We start from the raw sequence: 19,484 nt of genomic DNA, 5'->3' as shown, positions 1-19,484 counted from the left end.
AACTTAAACATTAAAGATTTCCCCCATTATATGAAACAGCATTCTTAGGACAACTTGCATAAGCTGAAATGGCATAAAGTAGAGAATCAGTTACCACTAACTTAATGGAAACATTTTTGAGTATTCCCGAGCCAAAAAATAACCTCTTTTAGGCTTTTCTGATGCCTTAGGACACACTTTGCTAATGTTTGCACTACATAAATCAAGATAAAGCATAGATGCTCAAAGACTCAGTTCAAAGTTATTGAGGCTTGATGCTGAGATGCTGTGTATTCCCATGGAAGGAGCTAGGCAGGGCCAGCATTGCATATAAGGGTGTGTGCTGCCTCTATAATGACTTGGAAAACGAACAATGCATGCTATTTTCATTTGTTACAAAAGCAAAAACCCTCTTCAGATTTCTTTTGGTTAGGAAAGGTACTAAAGTAGGTTTTTTTATAAAATGCAATGTGGTATAACATACACCTTTGAAAGCCGGAGGATATCTGCATATTTATTTGTATTTAGTTAAATCAACTGTCATTAATACATTTAATAGTTCAGATATTGTATTGATATTGATTATTCATTGGTGTTTATAGACAAAAATTTGCAAGGATGCGATCTTTGGAGTTTATGTGATATTCTTTTAATATTGAGACTCCTTCAAATGTTATTTTAGTATCCATAGACAGTAAAATGTTGATTTCTATGTTTTGTTGATATTTTCAGTCAGAAGTCTAGATGCCAGAAAGTGGCTTGTACATGCTCTGTTGGCTTTCTGTAACTATCACAATGCCAGCTTTGTGCCATTCTCTTAGTCTCCAATAAACACCTTTTCTTGTGAGTAGATGGTAGGGATCTAAGTAGGGCTAAATAGCATTTATGCTTGAAGGAACAAGTTACATGCTTTCCATTTTACTGCTAAAGAATCTTAATTCCTTTAATTTACTGCTTGCAACATACTTTGTAAGACAAAAACCACCTAAGTGAAAATTTGAACATTTTTCTAGTTTAGTGACTGGTCAGCTCAAGGGAGAGTACTTACTCTTAATCAAGTTACACTTCTAAGGCCAACTTTTTTTTCTACCTTAAAAGGAATAATTGATTATAGGTCACTAATTTGTTACGGATTGTGACTTGTGTATGTGTGGTATTTTGCTGTGGAGGAAATTGAGACCTAGGTGGTTTTTAAATAACTTATTCAAGGTTATATACCAAGTAAAATAGCAGTGTAATTCCAGTGTTCTTCCCACTGTATCATCCTTTCTTTTTGTATATAAATAATCTTTTTCCCCCCCCACCCCCAGGTTAAAAGGACAACTCTAGTGGATAGCAGAACATCTGTTACTGATGTGAAATTTGCTCCTAAGCATATGGGTCTTATGTTAGCAACCTGTTCAGCAGATGGTATTGTAAGAATATATGAAGCGCCAGATGTTATGAATCTCAGCCAGTGGTCTCTGCAACATGAGATTTCATGTAAGCTAAGCTGTAGTTGTATTTCTTGGAACCCTTCAAGGTAAGCTTACCCAGCAAACCTGACAATAAAATCCTTGTAAAACAAGTTAGTAATTTTTAAGCCAAGTATTTGATGGTTTAATTTCCTTAAAATGCTTTCCTTAAGAAGTCATGTTTATTACTTTTAAAAATATGTCTTGTAGAATCAAGATTCTCCTAATCTACTCTTACCATGTCATGTCTCTTGTACCCTATTTTTATTCCTTAGAAGAAGCTAACTCTTGTAAATATTTAGGTGTGCAACTTCTGGGCTTATTCTGTGTAAATACAAATACTTAATGTTGTTTATAAATACACAAATATATACCAATACACATTTATACTGTTGTGTAAAGTTAGACACAAAACACTCAGATGTATATAAACATACATTCTCCTTACTTGAAATTTGCCTTTTTCATTTACAAATACACTGTGGTTATTTTCCAGTGCATTAGTATATTTAGTCCTACCTTATTTTTTTAACTTCTGTATAGAGTGTGACAGTATCATACTTGCTTTTTATGAAATTATTTCTTAAAAATTGAAAGAATAATGAATCACTTGGTAAAGAAAGAAATTTCAGGGGCACCTGGATGTCTCGGTTAAGCGTCTGCCTTTGGCTTGGGTCATGATCCCAGGACTCTGGGATGGAGGTGTCCTGTGTACCCCCGAAGTCCCCACCCCCATGTTGGGCTCCCTGCTCAGTAGGGAGTCTACTTGTCCTTCTTCCTCTGCCTCCCCTCCCCTACCTCGTGCTCTCGCTTTCTCTCTCTGAAATAAAATCTTTAAAAAGAATTCAGATAATCTAAAAGGATAGAAAATAAAAAGTTCCCCTATGTGCTAAAAATGCTCTTAATAGTTTTGATTTTAGATTTTAATTTTGCTAGTTGCTATTATATTTTTATTTTATTTATTTGTATTTTTTAAGGGTTTAAATTTTTAAGTAATCTCTGTACTCAGCATGGGGCTTGAATCCACAGCCCCAAAATCAAAGGTCACGCGCTCTTCCAACTGAGCCAGCCAGACACCCCAGTAGCTATTATATTTTTTAATGATTTACTTATGCCTCTACTTCGTGTTATGTTAGCTTTAAACGGTTTTTATACTCACTATACAAAAGGTGAATTTAGCACACTTCCAAAGCTTTCCACTTCCCAAAGTAAGACTAGATATCTCTTTTTTTTTTTTTTTTAAGAATTTATTTTTAAGTAATCTCTACCTCTAATTTGGGGCTTGAAGTTACAACCCTGAGGTCAAGAGTTGCATGCTCTACCGACTGAGCCAGCCAGATCTCTTATTTGTGGAAATGTTGATGGTTTTTTAGTTATATTGGTAATTATCATAATTTCAAATGATATATTCATTTTCTATATAATTTGTCAAGTTTTAGATTACATATGGCCTCACCTCTTTAAGAAGAAAAGGAAATTGGCTTATTTTGCTTCTACCTCCCATTCACCTATTTTCTAATATTTTTTTACATTGCTTATAACTGTTAACGGGACAACTGAGTATTTCACTCTTTGAGGAGAATTGGGGGCCTTTGATCACATTTTTGTCATCTGATAAATACTTAACCTGCAGTATTTTATTTTTTTTCTAAGATTTTATTTATTTATTTATTTATTTATTTATTTATTTATTTATTTATTTATTTATTTATGAGAGAGAGAGAGGCAAAGACACAGGCAGAGGGAGAAGCAGTCTTCATGTAGGGAGCCCAATGTGGGACTCAATCCTGGGACTCCAGGATCAGGCCCTGGGTCAAAGGCAGGCGCTAAACTGCTGAGCCACCCAGGGAATCCCCTGAGTGTTTATGTTTAAAGGTACTTTTTTTTTTTTTTAAGATTTTATTTATTTTTATTTATTTGAGAGAGAGACACAGAATGCACGCATGAGGGGGCAGGGGAGGAGCAAAGGGAAAAGTAGATTCTCGGACATGGGGCTCCCATCTCAGGGCTCCAGGGTGATGACCTGAGTGGAAGGCAGATGCATAACTGCTTAACCCACTGAGCCACTCAGGCACCCTTAAAGATATCTTATTTAGCATATGTTGCTGATTCATTAACCTTGAACTCCACCAACGGCATTAAAACTCATACCTGAACACAGCTTATCTAACACAGTATTTTCTCCATAAGGCACATCATAGCCTTCTTGCTAAGCTTAGAAACACTAGGCCGCACTTCAGTACACCATGTTTGGGGACCATTTTAAGCAGTGAAATCACCAACACAAGCACAAAAATGCAAAAATCAAGGTGGTAAATAGAGCGCAACACTTGTTTTCAGTGTGAGACCTGAAACAGGCAGCAGAGCCTCACCTGGTTTGACCTCAGCATGGAATGTGTGGGGTCAGAAGACTCAGCGTTTTTATAGAGCTGCTCCCGGCATATTCATGAGTGACCATGAAAGCCTGAAGTATTGGATTTTGGGGGTTACAAATTTTAGTAAGCAGGCCAATTTAGAAATAACCTGCAAACAATGAGGATCGGCTGTGTCTGCTTTCTCAGAGATCCATTTGTATACCTCGGTGTTTATTTTCATGCATCTTGTTCTCCTTACGTGTTAGTCTTTGCTTAATCTTTTTGTAGTTCTGATTATATTGGTATTTTTCTCCTGTTAGGTGTTCTATTTTCTTAGTAGCTCACTCTCTTACCTAGGGCTTGGCTGAGTTTCATCTGAGTAGGTGGAGTGAGTGCATTGGCAGAATTTCCTTGTAGGGAGTGTATATATATATATATGTGCGGCCAAAGCGAGCACTACTTGTAGGGAGTACAAAGGAACCGGCAGGCTGGGATACCTCCAGATTGACTCAGTCAAAAGGACTTGATGTTGAGGATGGAGCACCTTAACATATTTGTTCCTTCTTGTCCCTCTCCCTGCTAGTTTTAAGAGTGCTATTTTACTTCAGGTTCTTACCTGTCCTCAAGTTCTGATCATCTTACTAGGGTCCTTTCTCAGACTGTCTAGCCAGAGCAGAGTCAGCTGCCAGCCAAAGAGTCTTCTTTTTATTTTTTATTTTTGGAGGTTTTTTTCTATGTATATATTTTTTAATTGAAGTTTGGTTTTTGCCAACACATAGTGTAACACCCAGTGCTTATCCTGTCAAGTGTCCCCCTCAGTGCCCATCACCTAGTCACGCCATGCTCCCTCCCACCTCCCCTTCCACTACCCCTTGTTTGTTTCCCAGAGTTAGAAGTCTCTCATGTTCCGTCACCCTCTCTAATTTTTCCTACTCATTTTCCCTCCTTTCCCCTATAATCCCTTTCACTATTTCTTATATTCCCAAGGAGTCTTCTGATTGCAATTCTTTAAATGAGTCACTTCATGATTACCCCATTACTCATTCCTATTTGCCTTTTTTTCTCCTATTTACATTTATAGATTGGAGGTTGGAGCTTGTGGAATTTTACCCTTACTGATACCAATAGGACTCTTTTCTTATCCCCTTGAGCATATTCTCTGTCTTCTTTCTGCTTCCTATTTTCCTGGAATTCCTTTAAATTTCTTAATTTCTGATGGCACACCAATTTCTAGCACTGTTACAGTGTTATTCTTTCATCATTTCCATGGAGTCTTAGGAGGGAGAAGAAAGAGGTTTAAGTGATCAATCTACTTCAATTGGAGAACTGGATGGTTTGTCTCACTTTTAATTGTGAGTCATATTTGAGACACGGTTAAAATGTGAACAGCTTATTTCTGGATGTACAAATGAGGTAATCCTCAATTCAAGTTGTTACCTAGATGTTTTATAATTTCGTTTAAAATTGCTTTTTTAAAAGATTTATATTTTCAATAATTTTAGAATATGTTATTATATAAATGTATCTTGTACCTTGCTCAAATATTTAACATTGAAAAAAACAAAGTTACATTTGAACACTGAAAAAAGGAAGTTTGTGAGATACAGAAACTACTTGGAATTTATATGTCTTTGGTCAAGATTTATTGTAACTTGTGGTTTATTTTATTACTGAACCAATTTGTAGTTTACTAGGTATTTTTCTTTTATTAGAATTGATCTCATTTATCAGAAGCTTTAGTAGTAAAGCTTTAGCAATAAAGAACTAAACCTTTTTTTAAAATTACTATATTCTGTGTTCAGCTTAATGAGGTTGCCACATGACAACAGTATCAAGATCAGAGGTTAAACAAGGGGTCATGTTCATGGGGTCATTACTTAATCTGGATGAAGGAGGCAAAGGAAATCAATATTGATGTAATTAGGCATAGAAATAAAAAAAAATTATTTAACCTAGAACTCACTTCAGTAGAGTTCATTCTCTTCTTACTTATTCTTTGCCTTTTTAAAAATGAAGTTGACGGGATCCCTGGGTGGCGCGGCGGTTTGGTGCCTGACTTTGGCCCGGGGCGTGATTCTGGAGACCCGGGATCGAGTCCCACGTCGGGCTCCCGGTGCATGGAGCCTGCTTCTCCCTCTGCCTGTGTCTCTGCCTCTCTCTCTCTGTGTGACTATCATAAATAAATTTAAAAAAAAATAATAATAATAAATAAAAATGAAGTTGACCACAAATGAGAAGAGAATGACACGTGGGGAACATGCCTTCTTGAGGTCTTTTTTTTACTTTTTGTCCCTCTATCAGGCTTTCTTCATTTTGTACAAAGCACTTAAAATCCTTTTGCCATGAATTGGTCACGATAGTATTACTTTTTATTTCATAGTTAATAACCGTATCTTTCAGGAAGAAAAATTCTAAGAGCTCTTCGCTGTCTCTCTCTATATGTACTTATTTTTTAAAAAGATTTTATAATTCACGAGACACACAAAGAGGCACACATAGGCAGAAGGAGAAGCAAGCTCTCTGTGGGGAGCCTGATGTGGGACTCCATCCCAGGACCCTGGGATCACACCCTGAGCGGAAGGCAGACAGACGCTCAACTGCTGAGTCACCCAGGCCCCCCCCCCTTTTTTTTAATCTGCTGAATGCTTGAAATCATTTGGGAAAAGAGCTACTTTTTTTTTTTTTAAATTTTTTTAATCTATTTATTTTAGAGAGAGTGTGCATGATCTGGGAGAGGGGCAGAGGGAGGAGGAAAGAGAGAATGTCAAGCAGATTCTGTGCTGAGTGCGGAGCCTGGCATAGGGCTCACCCTCACTACCTGAACCAAAATCATGAGTTGAATGCTTAACCGACTTAATCACTCAGGCACCTCAAGAGCTACTTTCTATCAGCAAATAGTGATATCATTTGTCCCCATGTTGAGCATTCTCAAGGACATACCCGCCCAAGGTGTGGCTGTGTCAGATGGATGGCAAGGCTCTAGTCATGGTAGTGGCATGCTTTTTTGTGAAGTTGTGGAGTTACTTGATACCAGGTTTTTCTAATTCTCTGAATTAGATGTATATAAATTTATAATTGTGTAAAAACAGTTTTTACTTTTCATTTCTAGCTCTCGTGCTCATTCCCCCATGATAGCTGTAGGAAGTGATGACAGTAGTCCAAATGCAATGGCCAAGGTTCAGATTTTTGAATATAATGAAAACACCAGGTTAGTACTACTTTGGTTTTAATTATTGTTCCAAATTGCATTTAATTTTTAAAAATGTTATTTCTTTATTCACTGAATTATGCATGATTAATTACATATTTACTAATTTCCTATGATATGCTAAGTTCTGTGCTAGGCTCTGATAATACAAAGTTGAATTATACAGAGGAGAAGATGACTGATTTCCCAGTATGTACCTTTTCACAGGGAAAACAGAAATATTAAAAAGTGGTGATGAGTTTTATAAACTGGGAGAATCAGGATGTGAAGGGTTTACTACACCTAAGGGGAGAGGGCCAGGAAGGTTTACTCCAGACAAGATTTATAAGATGAGTAAAAGTTAGCTGAAGAGGCAAAATGTTCCAAATGGAGAAAACTATAGATGGTAAGGTATGTGAACAAGAGAGAACCGATACATTTTCATTCTAGTTGAAACTGTATAGGCGAAAGGGAGTGTAGTTAGAAATACAGGTCTGTAAGACCTTGTGTTCTATGTGTAGATTTGATTTTATGGGTAATGTGAAGCCATTGAAAGATTTTAAGTTGGGGAATGATAGCCTTGGATGGTAGTTTAACTATTCCATAGGTATGGAAAGTATTTTGGAGGGCAACAGTCCAGGTGGAAGATTGGGATAGAGTAGTGGCAATGGGGATTGAGAGAAGTGGACAATTTGAAAATAATTTAAGAAATATTATCAATGCTGACTGATGACTGCATGTGGAAGGTGAAGGACAGGGGGAGCTATTGAAATGATATTCAAAGTCTGGTTTAATAGTTGAATGAATGGTATGTAATTTCTTGATAAGGACATCTGGAAACAGGACAGATTTGGATAGAATAGCAGCATTTGAAGGAAAATTTATGTTGCATCATGTCGAGATACCTGCAACACCTCTGAGAACTATAAGTTCTGTGTCAGAAGTGTACTCAGAGTTTTATAGGAGAAAAGAGCACACATCCATTGATCAGATGGGCTTCACATGTGCTGGACACCATCTTGGATGTAGGAGTCAGACTACATTGGATAGGATAGGGCCAGAAGCAGAAGAGAACTAGAGTTGTCACCCTTATCTGCAGGGGATATGTTCGAAGACCTCCAGTGGCTGCCTGAAACCAAAAAATAGTTTCAAGCTGTGTATATACTGTTTTTTTGCTGTGTGTATATGTACACCTATGGTAAAGTTTATAAGTTCAGCAGAGTATGAGGTGAACTACAGTAGCTAGTGATAGAAGAATTAAAATAATACATAAAAGTTACACGAATGCAGTCTTCTCTCTCTCAAAATATCTTTTTCCTCCTGTGATGATGTGAGTCGATAAAATATGTGATGAGATGAAGTGAGGTGAGTGATGTAGGTATGTGACATACAGTGTTAGGCTACTGCTAACCCTCTTGACAGCACATCAGGAGGATCGTCTTCTAGATGGCAGTTTGATCGTGGGTAACAAACCGTGGGAAGCAAGACCGGCTAAGGGGAGGGGACCGCTGTATTTTAATTCCTGTGGGCTCTGCAATTCAGAGTGTTACTAGGGTGTTTGAGGGGTTCTTCAATCAGCCCTCTACCTTCCCAAATTCTCAATTTCTTCAGAGAGGCTCTGTCTACAGCAGTGCTGTCCAGTAGAACTTGCTTACTGATGGAAATGCCCCATACCTGTGCCAACTAAGAACTGCAGTTGTTCATTTTTACAAATTGAAATTTAGGCACATGTGGCAAGTGGCTGCAGTATTGGCCAGCATAGTTCTAGAATATAGGAGCCTTCCTCTAGAACTTTTTGAGGCTTTTGTAACCTTTTCAGGTATTAAAGCCATGAACCACCTGAATAGCACGTTGTTGTTTTTTATTGTTTTTCTTATAAACTTTTTTTTTAAGATTTATTTATTGGGAGGATCCCTGGGTGGCTTAGCAGTTCAGCGCCTGCCTTTGGTCCAGGGTGTGATCCTGGAGTCCCAGGATCGAGTCCCGCGTTGGGCTCCCAGCATGGAGCCTGCTTCTCCCTCTGCCTGTGTCTTTGCCTCTCTCTCTGTCTCTCTGTCTCTCTCTCTGTCTATTATGAATAAATAAATAAAATCTTTAAAAAGATTTATTTATTGGGATGCCTGGGTTGCTCAGCGAATGAGTGTCTGCTTTCGGCTCAGGGCATGATCCTGGGATCGAGTCCCACTTCCGGCTCTTTGCATGGAGCCTGCTTCTCCCTCTGCCTGTGCCTCTGCCTCTCTCTTTCTCTCTTTCTCTCAGTGTCATGAATAAATAAAATCTTTAAAAAAAATTTAAGAGAGAGAGTGTGCATGCACACTCATGAATAGGGGAGGGGCATGAGGACAGAATCTCAAGCAGACTCCCTGCTGAGCACTGAGCCTGATATGGGGTTTGATCCCGTGACACTGACATCATGACCTAAACCAAAACCAAGAGTTGGACACTTAACCAACTGAGCCACTCAGGTGCCCCTAATAGCACATTTTAAAGAGGATTCATGAAGAGTTAATATTGTTAAAGTAAGTTCTTTCAACTTTACCTAAACAGAATGATTTTGGAAACATAAATCTAAAACTGAAAAGGTGGACCATTTCTAAAACATAGGAGAATGAAAAGTACTTCATAAATAACATTTGAGTAAAGGGATATGTAGAATTTGCCGTTAGTTCTGAAAGAAAATACAGGGCAGATAGTAAGTACCTAAAACTTAAAAGAATTCAGTGATAAACGTAATCCGAAGTTATATATGAGTCTTTTAACTAGTAGAATAAATCTACATTATGGTCAGGATGTCCTTGTTATTTCCTATAACAAGGAGCCTGGCATTGGAGCAGTTCTGGGGTTAGATAAGTGGTTCACTTGGTATAGTGATGACATCAAAGGCCTTAGTAGTCCCCCTCCCCCCCTTTTTTCCTCTTTTTGCTGTCATACTTAGGGTGTTGGTGACAGTTTCCTCTTAGGATCCTAAGAGTATTTTGAAGTTTTCACATGCAGATATAAAGAAGGGCATTTGCCTTCATATCTTATTATATTAGGGAGAGAGAAAATTTTCTGGAAGCATCTTCGCAGGCTTTTTCATTGTGTCCTACTGGCCAGAATTGGGTCACTTACTATGCTTTAGCTGCAAGGGAGTCAAATAGCAAGTGCCTGGTGTCTTTTGCATGTGACCAGGAAATGGCATTGGGTAGGTAATGGTGGGATTGACTTGGGAAGTCATCAGACCTTTTAATTTCAGTCAATTTTGGAGTTTTGGGTCTGATTCTGTGAAGTAAGAGTTGTTCAGAGGTTCTTAAATAGATTAAACATGTCACATAGAGTATATGTGATAATGGACTATGTAGCATCCAATTATGAATAACCTAATTAATCTTTCTGTAAGTAGTAACACCATTTAGTACACAGGAAACATTTGTCTAACCAGTATTGGATATTTTTCTGTTGATGCATGAAAATATTAAGATCTGTCTTCGTAGTGACACAAGCACCTGCATTTATATAAGTTATGAGGTGTTTTCACATATTTTATGAAACTTAGATTCTAACAATTACCTTACGAATAGGGTGGGTAGATTTTATATTAGCACCATTTTAAAATGAAGAAACAGATCAACAAAGTAAAATGATTTATCTAAGATCAAACATAGAAGTCAGGACCACACAGTAGAGGCAGCAAGGTTGTGAATTAGATTATTCAGGGTGGGGCAGCCCAGGTGGCTCAGCAGTTCAGCGCCGCCTTTGGTCCAGGGCATGATCCTGGAGACCCGGAATCGAGTCCCATGTCGGGCTCTCAGCATGGAGCCTGCTTTCTCCCTCTGCCTGTGTCTCTGCCCACCCCCCCTTTGTGTCTCCATGAATAAATAAGTAAATAAACCTTAAAAAAAAAAAAAAAAGATTACTCAGGGTGATCATCTAGGGTGAGAAGAAGTCAAGGAAAGAACTTTGAGGCATGTCCTAGCTTGGAGACATTTGAGAAGAATGTTGGGGTGAAAAGGCCAAGCATAGAATGTTGGGAACACCTCTGATTTCATAGTAGGGTACTGAAAAGGGAAGATAGGTACCTATCTCTAACTCCCTCTTTTTTTTTTTTTTTTTTAAGATTTTATTTATTTATAGAGACACAGAGAGAGAATGAGAGGCAGAGACACAGGCAGAGGGAGAAGCAGGCTCCATGCAGAGAGCCTGACGAGGGACTCGATCCAGGGTCTCCAGGATCACGCCCTGGGCTGCAGGGGGCGCTAAACCGCTGCGCCACCGGGGCTGCCCTCTCTAACTCCCTCTTACACAGAGGCTTATGTGCTTCACTTCTCTCCTTGATATGTAATTGATGATGTAGAAAAACATAATATAAAAAAGTGCTTATCTCGGGGATCCCTGGGTGGCGCTGTGGTTTGGCGCCTGCCTTTGGCCCAGGGCGCGATCCTGGAGACCCGGGATCGAATCCCACGTCAGGCTCCCGGTGCATGGAGCCTGCTTCTCCCTCTGCCTATGTCTTTGCCTCTCTCTCTCTCTCTCTCTCTCTGTGACTATCATAAATAAATAGAAATTAAAACAAAAAATGCTTATCTGTTGTCTCCATTGATTTCTTCTCTATTGGCAGATGGAGAGTTGTAAGGATGAAACATACTTTGGTATAGCTGCCTTTATCACCACTAAAAAAACTATTCCTGCTGTTATCAGCCTCATTTTTCTATTTATACTCAAATACTTAGGAAATTCAATTATTCTTTTCTTGAAAATGATATTAATGGCTGATAAATCAGGATCTTATTCTAAATAAATTTTGTTAAACTATTCTAAGCTAAACTTATCAAAGAAAGAAACCTGCGAGGCTTTATTAGTTTCCAGAGCTACAATAACAAATTACTACAAACTAATGGCTCAAAACAGAAATTTATTCTTACAGTTTCAGAGGCTAGAAATACGAAATCAAGGTGTGTGAGAGCCATGCATCTTCCACAATCTTTCCTTATCTCTTCAGGCTTCTGGTGGCTACTGGAGGTCCTTGGTGTGTGGTAATCCCAAATCTCTCCTTCTGTCTTCACATGGCTGCCTTCTCTGTTTCTCCTTTTCCGTCTTTTATAAGGATGATCCAGGATGATATACTGAGATCCCTAATTATATATGCACAGACCCTTTTTTTAAATTAGGTCGCATTCAGTATCGGGGTTAGGCCTTGATCATACTAAATACTTCAGGGGTAAGCGCTGCTTCACTGTGAGCAATATGAAAAATATTGAGGTACCTTAACATGTGGGTTTAAAATTTTTTTTCATTTCTGGGGGATCCCTGGGTGGCGCAGCAGTTTAGCGCCTGCCTTTGGCCCAGGGCGCGATCCTGGAGATCCGGGATCGAATCCCACGTCAGGCTCCTGGTGCATGGAGCCTGCTTCTCCCTCTGCCTATGTCTATGCCTCTCTCTCTCTCTCTGTGTGTGTGTGACTAAAATAATAAACAAATAAACAAGTAAATAAATAATTTTTCATTTCTGAAATTTTGAATGTCAATTGTTTTTCCATTAGGAAATATGCAAAAGCTGAAACCCTCATGACCGTCACAGATCCTGTACATGATATTGCCTTTGCTCCAAACTTGGGAAGGTCTTTCCATATTCTAGCCATAGCAACCAAAGATGTGAGAATTTTTACATTAAAGCCTGTGAGGTGAGTTTTTGAAGCAATCACTAATTTAAAAATGCTCTTAACTCATGATTATTTTCGTTTGTGGAGGAGAGTGAAGAGGCAACTGTGATCTAAAGAATGGATTCTTTATTGAGCATTTTATCTATAAATATATGAGTGTTGGGATTGGCGAATGAATAAAGACAGGAGATTTTTGTTTTCTTACTTGCATTTTTTTTAGGCTGATACGAATTTGTTCCTCTGAATATAATTGGTACTCTGTAAATGTCTGAACAAATGAGAGGTGGCAGTTTACTTAGAGACAGTTAAATTAGCACTAAGACATTGTTGCGAATAGCCTGTTCAAGCTTTAATTTTGGAATTGTGAGTTTCACTTCTTTTCCCTTCTTCCTTCTCCCCCTCTATTCTTCCCCTCTTACTGCTTTCCTTTTAAAATTAATTGTTACGTATTTTATTTCTCAGTCTTGTTTGAAGGAATACAATCCTCTTTTGTTCTTTCTTTCTTTCTGTAGAGAGTTGGGGGGCAGGGAGGGGCAGAGGGAGAGAGAATCTTAAGCAGGCTCCATGTCTAGCATAGAGCCCAACGCAGGGCTCGATTTCACAACCCTGAGATCATGACCTGAGCCGAAATCAAGAGTCGGACACTTAACTGACTGAGCCACCAGGCGCCCCTGTTGTTTCTTTCTTCCATGAACTAATCGCTGAATAATTTTTACATGGTAGGATTATGCCAGGTACTGGTGAGTTAAATGAAAGTAACATGGCCCAGTTCTCAATGAGTAAAGGTGGCGGTGTGTGGAAGGGAAGGTGGTGGCTATGGATATGCACATTTTTATAAAATAATATGGTAAATATGTGAGCCTGTATTATTTTTTACTTAGAACTGTGTGTGTGTATATGAAATCTGTTCTCAGAATTTCTCAAGAAAATTTTTTATTGATAGGAAAGAACTTACTTCCTCTGGTGGACCAACAAAATTTGAAATCCATATAGTGGCTCAGTTTGATAATCATAATTCCCAGGTTTGGCGAGTGAGTTGGAATATAACAGGAACAGTGCTAGCATCTTCAGGAGATGATGGCTGTGTAAGATTGTGGAAAGGTAAGATTTTAATGAAGGAATTGTTACTCTATGTTGCATCAGAATTGTCACTTAGAAATGTAAATTCAGAAATCTTTTGGGGAAAGTTACCTTTCTACAGTTACTTTAAAACTAATGTCTTATGTTAATTTGTGTAATTTTGAACCCCCATCAGTTTATCTAGTTTATAGCAGTGATGACTGATTGAATTTTATAAGTTTCCATGTGGAACAAACCAACTTTTATTTTTTATTCTTTTATTTTTTTTTATTAAAAAAAATTATTTATTCATGAGAGACACAGATAGAGGCAGGCTCCCCACAGGGAGCCCGATGCAGGACTTGATCCCAGGACCAGGACCCTGCCCTGAAGCCAAAGGCAGAAGCTCAACCGCTGAGCCACCCAGGCATCCCACAAAGCAACTTTTAAAACTAAAAGTAATTAGGGGGATCCCTGGGTGGCTCAGCGGTTTAGCGCCTGCCTTTGGCCCAGGGCACGATCCTGGAGTCCCAGGATCGAGTCCCACATCAGGCTCCCAGGCGTGGAGCCTGCTTCTCCCTCCTCCTGTGTCTCTGCCCCTCTCTCTCTTTCTCTCTCTCTCTCTCTATCATAAATAAATAAATAAATCTTTAAAAAAAAAAAAACTAAAAGTAATTGTAAAAATGTGCATTATGTTGGAAAGGTACAGATTGCTATTTGTGTAACCCGTGTAACTGCTCTACAAACTTAGAATAAGACCACAGACATCTCTTACTAAATAATTGCTTTAGCCAACCTGTCCTTAATAGAAAATCCAGTATCTTCCCTGCTTCCTCCCTGCAACTTTCAGAAGGTCAAGAATGTTCTGGTTACTGATTGTGAAAGTTTCCTATAAGTGCCATGCTGATTGAGAATTGTGTCTAATAACTTGATGCTGACTGTGTTTGTTGTAGCATGGCGTCTTCACTTGTCCATGGACGTTTATTCACTGGCTGAAGTGTCCTTGGCCCTTGGGCCACTCTAATCGGTGGTATCCCACACTTACGATCCAAACTTAAATAGCTTGGTTTGTGTACCCCGAGCAATTATTCTTTCTCAAAATGCAGTTTGGCTGAGTCTCCCTAGGTCAGTTTTAGGCTGTGGTAGAACCAGCCCAGACCTCAATTTCCACAGTGTCTTTTGATATCAAGGGCTTTGCTTCCTCTTCTTGTCTCTGGGCTTTAGTCAGGACCACCCAATTTCACCCCAGCACGCTCACTCACTTGGGCTTCGGGACCCAGTGTCTCCAGTGACCTATTTTGCATTTGAAGAATTAGGCCATGTTGGGTAAGCCACTCAAACCCCAACCTTACTTATGTCATCTCTGACGACATTAGATTCCCCCATGACTTACACTTGTGTAAAAAGAAGACACCTCCATTACCCTACATATGCACATAAATGAAATCTATTTTCATGAAGATATTTATTTTGATACTAATGTTAGTGTGGCAAATTAGAGAACTGTCTTTGTTAATACTTATCTTGTAAGGAAGAGAAACGGTAAAAACTTTGTTTTATAAATTAATAATTCTTATAAAATTTAATAAAAAATAATTGTTAAAATTGAGATATATGTATTTCATTTTATTATTTTGTTTTGTATTTCATCTTAAATATCTATAACATTTATCTTGAGAGAAATGTAGTCTTCTGTTTTCTTAATTGTAGTTTAAGGACTTGACCACAAATTTATGCCCTTGAACACAGCTATTAGTCATGTTAATGTATTTGACCATTTCTTTTCAGCTAATTATATGGACAATTGGAAGTGTACTGGTATTTTGAAAGGTAATGGGAGCCCTGTCAATGGGAATTCTCAGCAGGGAAACTCAAATCCTTCCCTAGGTCCAAGTATCCCAAATCTTCAAAATTCATTAAATGGATCTTCTTCTAGCAGGTAGGCTGTTTTGTGGGAAAACTAGAAATTGTCTCCTTTTTAAATCATTTGGTAGCCGTACTAAACGTGTGTGATTTCATGGGTTTTAAGATTGAATGAAGAAATTCATACATAATTATGATAGTAGAAAAAAATTACTTTGTTAACTCTAGCTTATCTGGTCAATATTTATAGGTAGATTATTAAGTCCTTAAACTAAATTATATTCTGAATATATATATATCTATATATATATCTGAATTATAGTCTATCAGAAATGTTTATGACTTTAAGATTTTACTTTGCTTTTAAAGTGAGATGAAGAGGAATTCTAGGATAATGCTGAGAATTTTCATCCTAGATGAGCATTAGTATGTTAGTGGTAGCTGTGCAGCCTTTGAATCAGGTCAAGCTGAAATTTTAAATAATGTACGTTAACTAAGGCTTCATAGGAGAGAGTGAGTTAGATGTGTTTTGTGTGTGTGTTTAAAACTTTAATGGAGATTGTAAGAGGAAATGCTAAATTCTGATTTCTTGATTTTTAGAATTTTTAACATATTTTAGATTCCTGTTTATCTGAATAAACATGTTTGATGTGATCTCAAGAGTCATCCTTTGTTTTCATAATCAAATTTCAAATACATGAATTTGTAAGATAAACTTATTTTAGTATGGCTTTGTGAATAATTTGGAATACAATTCAGGAAACTTCAAAGCACAGCCTTAGCAAATTGTTCTGTGGTTATCCTGTTGTCATCTTAAATAACAGAATTCTATTTAAAATTTCAACTATTTTTATATTGTTATATTTTTATTTAAAAATTCCTGCTATTTGATTTTGAGGTTTAAGTATTTGTATGAAAACAATTTCAGGTTACCACAAAAGATAGTAGATGATAAAGATGATTTCATGAAACAAAGGATACTACTGTTAATCAGAAAAAAATAATCTAGTTTTTGTTGTTGCCTATATTGCATATATTGTAAAGAGCTTTGAAGTTTTGATCTGTATTCTTATTGTGCCAATAACCATGCGTGTTAGATCTGTGATGCATTTTCCCTTCTCCATTTGTATTATGTCCTTTAACAGAAAGCACAGCTGAGTACCAGCTAACTGGAGTAACTTTGCTGTTTTGCTGCTTGTTGCATGCACACAGGAATGGAAAGCGAGCTCCTTTTCCCCTTCCCCAGCGCCGTTTGACCTCTCCCAAGATACACCAGCAGCCTGCTTACTACTAAACGCAATCCAAAGGCCTTTAAAAATACAGTGTATATCATTTTTTTTGTACTAGCCAGTTTATTGACACTATTTGAAGCTTTTGAAATATAAATGGAGAGGCTTTTTGTTGAGACGTTGTCACCAAAACAATTTTTTGAAATGTTCCTGAAACTAATATGGGTTTTAAGATTAAAAGGATTGTTACTATCCTTATAAATAGTTGGGAGGAGGGAAAATATCACTTTATTCCACTTGGAGAATGTAGGTTTAGTTCTTTTGTTTTCTAAAACATCTACAATGATGAATTTTTATAATTTTAATTTGAAGGTTGAATAAATATTTTTCATAAAGATTGTTTTGAGTGCTAATTTGTTTACCTTTTGTAGAATTGGTTTATACATGATATTATTTAGTACAACTCTGTCATTTTTTGTAATACTTAAAAAATATCAGTAAAGGAGTGAGAGAAATAGTAGTAGAATTAAAGTGATTTTGATTGTACAATTTGTGGCCAAATTAAACATTTGGTAGTGCTTCATTTTATAATTTGGTAGTAAAATGAAGATATCTGTAAATTTTCAATTCATATTTACTAAAGAGCTAAACGTTTCTAATATGTGCTTGTATGTTTTTTATGGTATGATTCCATGGCTTAAGTTTTCCTTCAAAATTTGGAAACCTACTGTAAGAGGAGCAGTTAAAAACTTGCTAAAATTGTGCATGCATATTAACCTCCACATTCCAAGGCTCAGGAATTTAATTTAGTTGACTGCTTCATTTAGTTCATATTCTGTAGAACTTTGACTTTGATGATAAAGCTGTAAGTCTTTGCTAAAATGCTTAAGTATTACGGGTAAGTTATAAAATGGCAAAAGAATAACAGACATGTTCTTTGAGCTCTTTTATCAAAATTTTGTACTATTTAAGGTTTTTGCAGAAAAGCAGCTAAGTATTTTCAAAGACTGTAATTCTTCAGAAGTACATTGCAGTAGTTGACCATACTTAATTGAAAGTATATTTCAATTGGTTCTCAGTGTCATGTATGCACTAAAAAACATGTGCCTGCTGCTACTACAAATGAAGCATTGCTTAAATAAAAAGCTTATTAGATTTGTAAATTTACAGGATAGCATCACATATGTTCCCGAAAGTTTAGAAAATGTTTTAAATTATAAAATGTCTTTTTTTGTAACATTCATACTGATAATTTTTTTAACATTTTAAGTTTAACAGATTGTATTTCTTTCTTTAAAGTTTCTATACTTGCTTAAGCAAGCCTGATTTGAGTAAGGGTCTTGATTTTTGCAATTATGTTCTGTTAGTTTTGGCATGAATATACTAAAGCTTTTTTTTTCAGCATGTGTTTTCTCTTTGGTTCTCTTTGTATTTACTACTTTTCTCTTTTTCTTCTGTTTTTTCTTTTTTTTTTTTTTTCTGTTGTTTTTGTTTTGTTTTGGTGTTTTGTTCCTGTCTTCATTGTTTCAGGTATTTCTTTCCCCCTCTGGATTCCCCACGGGCTGGATCGAGATGGTCCAGTTATGCCCAGCTCCTTCCTCCTCCTCCTCCTCTGGTAGAGCACTCTTGCGATGCTGACACTGCCAACCTCCAGTATCCTCACCCTCGCAGACGATCTCTCTCTCGGCCTCTTAATCCCTTACCTGAGAATGAAGGGGTTTAAAACACTGATTTAACACTTAAAGGCCTTATTCAAGTGCTTGTAAATGCTTTCATTCCTGGCTGCTTTTCGTTTTTCTTCATTTTCTTTTAGAAGATTTTTCTAATTTAGGGTCTGTCTTGCATGTATTACAACCAGAACACAGTGTTTGGAACCTAAATGTGTTTGTGCTTCTGCATCAAAGGAACATTTGCCTCACTGGTTGATAACCTTTGATGAATGAGATAAGTACAAGTAACACAAATTGTGAGTTACAGTAGCTGATTTCAATTTCAAAGTGCCTATTCTATAAGTTTTATTTTGAATTGTTACCACGGTGTTAATTTTATTATGGTTTGTCATTCTGGTTAATGTGAAAGGATTATCATCAAGTTCACTTTGCCTTTGAGACATATTAAGAAATGTTTTACATTTGACAGGCTAATGTTGCAACTGACTAGTTTGTAAAATAAATCATTCCTGTGTATAAAGCAGCAAAACATAATAATGGACTGTTTGGTCTTTTTTTTTTTTTTAAGGAAATTTAAACTACTTGGAATTACTGTTTAAAGCTTTTGTAATTATTCTCCAAGTAGATTATTTAATAAAATATATTTTAAAAGATATGAATCTCTTGCCTTACGAAAACGGAATGTACAGCTGGCCCTTGAACAACATCTGTTTGAATTGCACTGGTCCACTTATAGATTTCTTTTTTTTTCAATAAATGCAGTACAATAAATGGAGTTTCTTTTCCTTCTGACTTTCTTCATAACCTTGTCTCTAGCATACATTATTGTAAGAAAACATCATAATTTGTATAACATACAAAATAGGTGTTAATTGACTATTATTGGTAAAGCTTCTAGTCAAGGACAGGCTATCAAGTTTTTGGGGAGTCTAAGGTTAGACTCAGATTTTTAACTGCAAGTATATTGGTACCACCTAACCCCTCAGTTGTTCAAGGGTCAACTATATTCTATTTGAGAGATGGTAAAACTTGTATCTCCTTATAATATGTT

The 19,484-nt window shown here is 37.1% G+C and overlaps 1 protein-coding gene across 3 annotated transcripts in view; it reads left to right on the top strand.

The window, feature by feature from the left end:
• The window catches only part of SEH1L (SEH1 like nucleoporin), a 30,585-nt gene extending 11,377 nt beyond the window's left edge, over positions 1 to 19,208 (top strand). Inside the window, exons 4-9 of one of the 3 annotated variants that reach the window (XM_026006000.2) lie at positions 1,290 to 1,501; positions 6,897 to 6,995; positions 12,493 to 12,633; positions 13,556 to 13,713; positions 15,460 to 15,610; positions 16,680 to 19,208. In XM_026006000.2, coding sequence (XP_025861785.2) covers positions 1,290 to 1,501; positions 6,897 to 6,995; positions 12,493 to 12,633; positions 13,556 to 13,713; positions 15,460 to 15,610; positions 16,680 to 16,692 — 774 coding nt within the window. In that variant the 3' untranslated portion in view covers positions 16,693 to 19,208. The remainder of the gene's footprint in view (positions 1 to 1,289; positions 1,502 to 6,896; positions 6,996 to 12,492; positions 12,634 to 13,555; positions 13,714 to 15,459; positions 15,611 to 16,679) is intronic. The other 2 variants (XM_026005998.2, XM_026005999.2) reach the window with 2 other exon arrangements.
• Positions 19,209 to 19,484: the final 276 nt, after the last annotated feature.

Source organism: Vulpes vulpes, chromosome 13 (assembly GCF_048418805.1).
Source record: "Vulpes vulpes isolate BD-2025 chromosome 13, VulVul3, whole genome shotgun sequence".
NCBI lineage: Eukaryota > Metazoa > Chordata > Mammalia > Carnivora > Canidae > Vulpes > Vulpes vulpes.
This window is presented reverse-complemented; position numbering and strand designations above follow the sequence as displayed.